The sequence below is a fragment of the Nerophis lumbriciformis genome, linkage group LG30, assembly GCF_033978685.3.
Source record: "Nerophis lumbriciformis linkage group LG30, RoL_Nlum_v2.1, whole genome shotgun sequence".
Lineage (NCBI taxonomy): Eukaryota > Metazoa > Chordata > Actinopteri > Syngnathiformes > Syngnathidae > Nerophis > Nerophis lumbriciformis.
In genome coordinates, this window is record NC_084577.2 from 17,760,087 (window position 1) to 17,765,086 (window position 5,000).

Consider the following 5,000-nt stretch of genomic DNA (forward strand, 5'->3'; position numbering starts at 1 on the left):
CGCTTAGATGGCAGCATATGTTGTTCCAAGACCTGTATGTACCTTTCAGCATTAATGGTGCCTTCACAGATGTGTAAGTTACCCATGCCTTGGGCACTAATGCACCCCCATACCATCACAGATGCTGGCTTTTGAACTTTGCGTCGATAACAGTCTGGATGGTTCGCTTCCCCTTTGGTCCGGATGACACGATGTCGAATATTTCCAAAACGATTTGAAATGTGGACTCGTCAGACCACAGAACACTTTTCCACTTTACATGAGTCCATCTTAGATGATCTCGGGCCCAGAGAAGCCGGCGGCGTTTCTGGATGTTGTTGATAAATGGCTTTCACTTTGCATAGTAGAGCTTTAACTTGCACTTACAGATGTAGTGACCAACTGTATTTAGTGACAGTGGTTTTTCTGAAGTGTTCCTGAGCCCAAGTGGTGATATCCTTTAGAGATTGATGTCGGTTTTTGATACAGTGCCGTCTGAGGAATCAAAGGTCACAGTCATTCAATGTTGGTTTCCGGCCATGTTGCTTACGTGGAGTGATTTTTCCAGATTCTCTGAACCTTTTGATTATATTATGGACCGTAGATGTTGAAATCCCTAAATTTCTTGCAATTGCACTTTGAGAAACGTTGTTCTTAAACTGTTTGACTATTTGCTCACGCAGTTGTGGACAAAGGGGTGTACCTCGCCCCATCCTTTCTTGTGAAAGACTGAGCATTTTTTGGGAAGCTGTTTTTATACCCAATCATGGCACCCACCTGTTCCCAATTAGCCTGCACACCTGTGGGATGTTCCAAATAAGTGTTTGATGAGCATTCCTCAACTTTGTCAGTATTTATTGCCACCTTTCCTAACTTCTTTGTCACGTGTTGCTGGCCTCAAATTGTAAAGTTAATGATTATTTGCAAAAAAAAAAAAGTTTATCAGTTTGAACATCAAATATGTTATGTTGTATGCTTGTCATTTTCAGTATGGCAGGAAACTCCCCGAGGAGTGCACTTCTTTGTGTTTGGCGGCCTCTAGCGCTGAAAAGTTGAACTGCATGACAGTGCTAGAATAAAAAGTCATGAGTGGCTTGTTTATAAGTTAGCACCAAGTAAAGAGAGTGACGTCATGGAAAGTATAAATGTGCTGAGAATTGCAGTTGTGTGTATATATATATATATATATATATATATATATATTTTTTTTTTTTAAATCTATATACAGGTAAAAGCCAGTAAATTAGAATATTTTGAAAAACTTGATTTATTTCAGTAATTGCATTCAAAAGGTGTAACTTGTACATTATATTTATTCATTGCACACAGACTGATGCATTCAAATGTTTATTTCATTTAATTTTGATGATTTGAAGTGGCAACAAATGAAAATCCAAAATTCCGTGTGTCACAAAATTAGAATATTACTTAAGGCTAATACAAAAAAGGGATTTTTAGAAATGTTGGCCAACTGAAAAGTATGAAAATGAAAAATATGAGCATGTACAATACTCAATACTTGGTTGGAGCTCCTTTTCCCTCAATTACTGCGTTAATGCGGCGTGGCATGGAGTCGATGAGTTTCTGGCACTGCTCAGGTGTTATGAGAGCCCAGGTTGCTCTGATAGTGGCCATCAACTCTTCTGCGTTTTTGGGTCTGGCATTCTGCATCTTCCTTTTCACAATACCCCACAGATTTTCTATGGGGCTAAGGTCAGGGGAGTTGGCGGGCCAATTTAGAACAGAAATACCATGGTCCGTAAACCAGGCACGGGTAGATTTTGCGCTGTGTGCAGGCGCCAAGTCCTGTTGGAACTTGAAATCTCCATCTCCATAGAGCAGGTCAGCAGCAGGAAGCATGAAGTGCTCTAAAACTTGCTGGTAGACGGCTGCGTTGACCCTGGATCTCAGGAAACAGAGTGGACCGACACCAGCTGGACTGCTGCTGAGTGGTCCAAAGTCATGTTTTCTGACGAAAGCAAATTTTGCATTTCCTTTGGAAATCGAGGTCCCAGAGTCTGGAGGAAGACAGGAGAGGCACAGGATCCACGTTGCCTGAAGTCTAGTGTAAAGTTTCCACCATCAGTGATGGTTTGGGGTGCCATGTCATCTGCTGGTGTCGGTCCACTCTGTTTCCTGAGATCCAGGGTCAACGCAGCCGTCTACCAGCAAGTTTTAGAGCACTTCATGCTTCCTGCTGCTGACCTGCTCTATGGAGATGGAGATTTCAAGTTCCAACAGGACTTGGCGCCTGCACACAGCGCAAAATCTACCCGTGCCTGGTTTACGGACCATGGTATTTCTGTTCTAAATTGGCCCGCCAACTCCCCTGACCTTAGCCCCATAGAAAATCTGTGGGGTATTGTGAAAAGGAAGATGCAGAATGCCAGACCCAAAAACGCAGAAGAGTTGAAGGCCACTATCAGAGCAACCTGGGCTCTCATAACACCTGAGCAGTGCCAGAAACTCATCGACTCCATGCCACGCCGCATTAACGCAGTAATTGAGGCAAAAGGAGCTCCAACCAAGTATTGAGTATTGTACATGCTCATATTTTTCATTTTCATACTTTTCAGTTGGCCAACATTTCTAAAAATCCCTTTTTTGTATTAGCCTTAAGTAATATTCTAATTTTGTGACACACGGAATTTTGGATTTTCATTTGTTGCCACTTCAAATCATCAAAATTAAATGAAATAAACATTTGAATGCATCAGTCTGTGTGCAATGAATAAATATAATGTACAAGTTACACCTTTTGAATGCAATTACTGAAATAAATCAAGTTTTTCAAAATATTCTAATTTACTGGCTTTTACCTGTATGTATGTATGTATGTATATATATATATATATATATATATATATATATATGATAATATGATCATAATTTATCAATCTATTTAGAATCGGAATGAATACAAAATTGTGATTAGAATTTTTTTGAGCACCCCTACTTCGTATCTTCTGAACTGTATTATTATCTGTACATGCAACCACATATTCCAAGCATTTTTGGGGTTATACAAAATAAATACATAAATATCTGCTTGTCACTTTGACTTACCACTTCAAAGCAAGTTTTCCTTCAATCTGTCGGTAAAATAATATAATAAAGACAATGGCTTATGCAAATTGTGTGACAAGGTTATTACACATTAATATTTATAAATATTTACTGTTACAAGCGGCTCTCTGAGGGCAGCCATAACTGCAATGTGGCCCTCACTAAAATTGAGTTTGACCCCTTGTTTAAGAGGTGATAGCTGATAGCTAATACTGGTCCGAAATCAGCAAAACATCTGATTATATAGCAGCTACACCACAGCTAAGCACACAATAACACACAAACTATGCATACATAATACTGTAAGTGTCTTTAATTGAACAATATTGCAGTCTACATTTGTCGATATAAACAAGTACAAAATAAGTATAGCTGCATATTACTTACACATTCCAAGTCTCAAAGGCAGAAGCGTATTAGAAAGTATCCAGTAACAAATGGGTCCACATCATTCAACTTACTGCGTCATGAGTTGACTTGATGAATGGTTGTGGCCGCTAGGTGTCGCCAAAACAAAACTGCCGGCTAATGGTTAACTCGCTAGTTGCCAGGTAGCGATTAGCGGCGCGAGCTGGCAGTCAGTAATTGTGTGTGTGTGTGTGTGTATTCAGGCTGGGACAACTGGTTACATGGCTCCTGAGATTCTGAGGCAGCAGTGCTACAGCACGTCCGTGGACTGGTGGGCTCTGGGCTGCTGCATCTACGAGATGGTGGCTGCTCGCCTGCCTTTTCGAGACTTCCGTGAAAAGGTGCAGGAGAGCGAGGTGACTCGCCGCACGCTGGAAGATGAGTGCAAGTTTCAACACAAGGGATTCGAACGCTCAACCACTGACCTCATCCGGGGCTTCCTGAAGAAGAAGGTGCAATATCGCCTCGGGTGCCAGTAAGTATACAACTGATGGATATTTATGCAAACACTTCTTCACCTTTTATAGTTTTAATTCGTACACAACAGTTTGGAAAAATCTGTTTTCAACTGTTTTTTTTTCTTCCAAATTCATGTAAAAAAGGCCAAATTAAATAGTCCATGATTCAAATTTATACTACAAACGTAACGATTAGTGCACTAGTTTCCATCTTGAGATAAGCATATATTTTCCAGCTAGTGATTTGCAGACTAGTTGCCAGGTAACGATTAGTGCACTAGTTACGAGCTAATGGTTAGCACTTTAGTTGCCAGCTAGCGATTAGTGCGCTAGTTACCAGCTAATGATTAGCGCTTTAGTTGCCAGCTAGCAGTTAGCGCTCCAGTTGCCAGCTAACGATTTGAGGACAAGTTGCCCGCTAGCGATTAGCGCTATAGTTGCCAGCTGGCGATTAGTGCTCTTCTTGCCAGCTAATTATTAAAGCTCCAGTTGCCAGCTAGCAATTAGCTCTTCAGTTGTCATCTAACCATTAGTGCACCAGTTGCCGGTTAACGATTTGCACACTAGTTTCCATCTTGAGATAAGCATATATTTTCCAGCTAGCGATTTGCAGGCTAGTTGCCATGTAACGATTAGTGCGCTAGTTACGAGCTAATGGTTAGCGCTTTAGTTGCCAGCTAGCGATTAGTGCGCTAGTTACCAGCTAATGATTAGCGCTTTAGTTGCCAGTTAACGATTTGAGGACAAGTTGCCCGCTAGCGATTAGCGCTATAGTTGCCAGCTGGCGATTAGTGCTCTACTTGCCAGCTAATGATTAAAGCTCTACTTGCCAGCTAGCAATTAGCTCTCCAGTTGCCATCTAACCATTAGTGCACCAGTTTCCAGTTAACAATTTGCACACTAGTTTCCATCTTGAGATATGCATTTATTTTCCAGCTAGCGATTTGCAGACTAGTTGCCAGCTAACGATTAGTGCGCTAGTTACCAGCTAATGATTAGCGCTTTAGTTGCCAGCTAGCAGTTAGTGCTCCAGTTGCCAGCTAACGATTTGAGGACAAGTTGCCCGCTAACGATTTGCGCTCTAGTCAC

General features: G+C 41.3%; 1 protein-coding gene across 1 annotated transcript in view; it reads left to right on the plus strand.

The window, feature by feature from the left end:
• grk7b (G protein-coupled receptor kinase 7b) overlaps positions 1-5,000 on the plus strand; it is a 7,859-nt gene that overhangs the window by 2,081 nt on the left and 778 nt on the right. Inside the window, exon 3 of the mRNA XM_061925698.1 lies at positions 3,657-3,928. Coding sequence (XP_061781682.1) covers positions 3,657-3,928 — 272 coding nt within the window. The remainder of the gene's footprint in view (positions 1-3,656; positions 3,929-5,000) is intronic.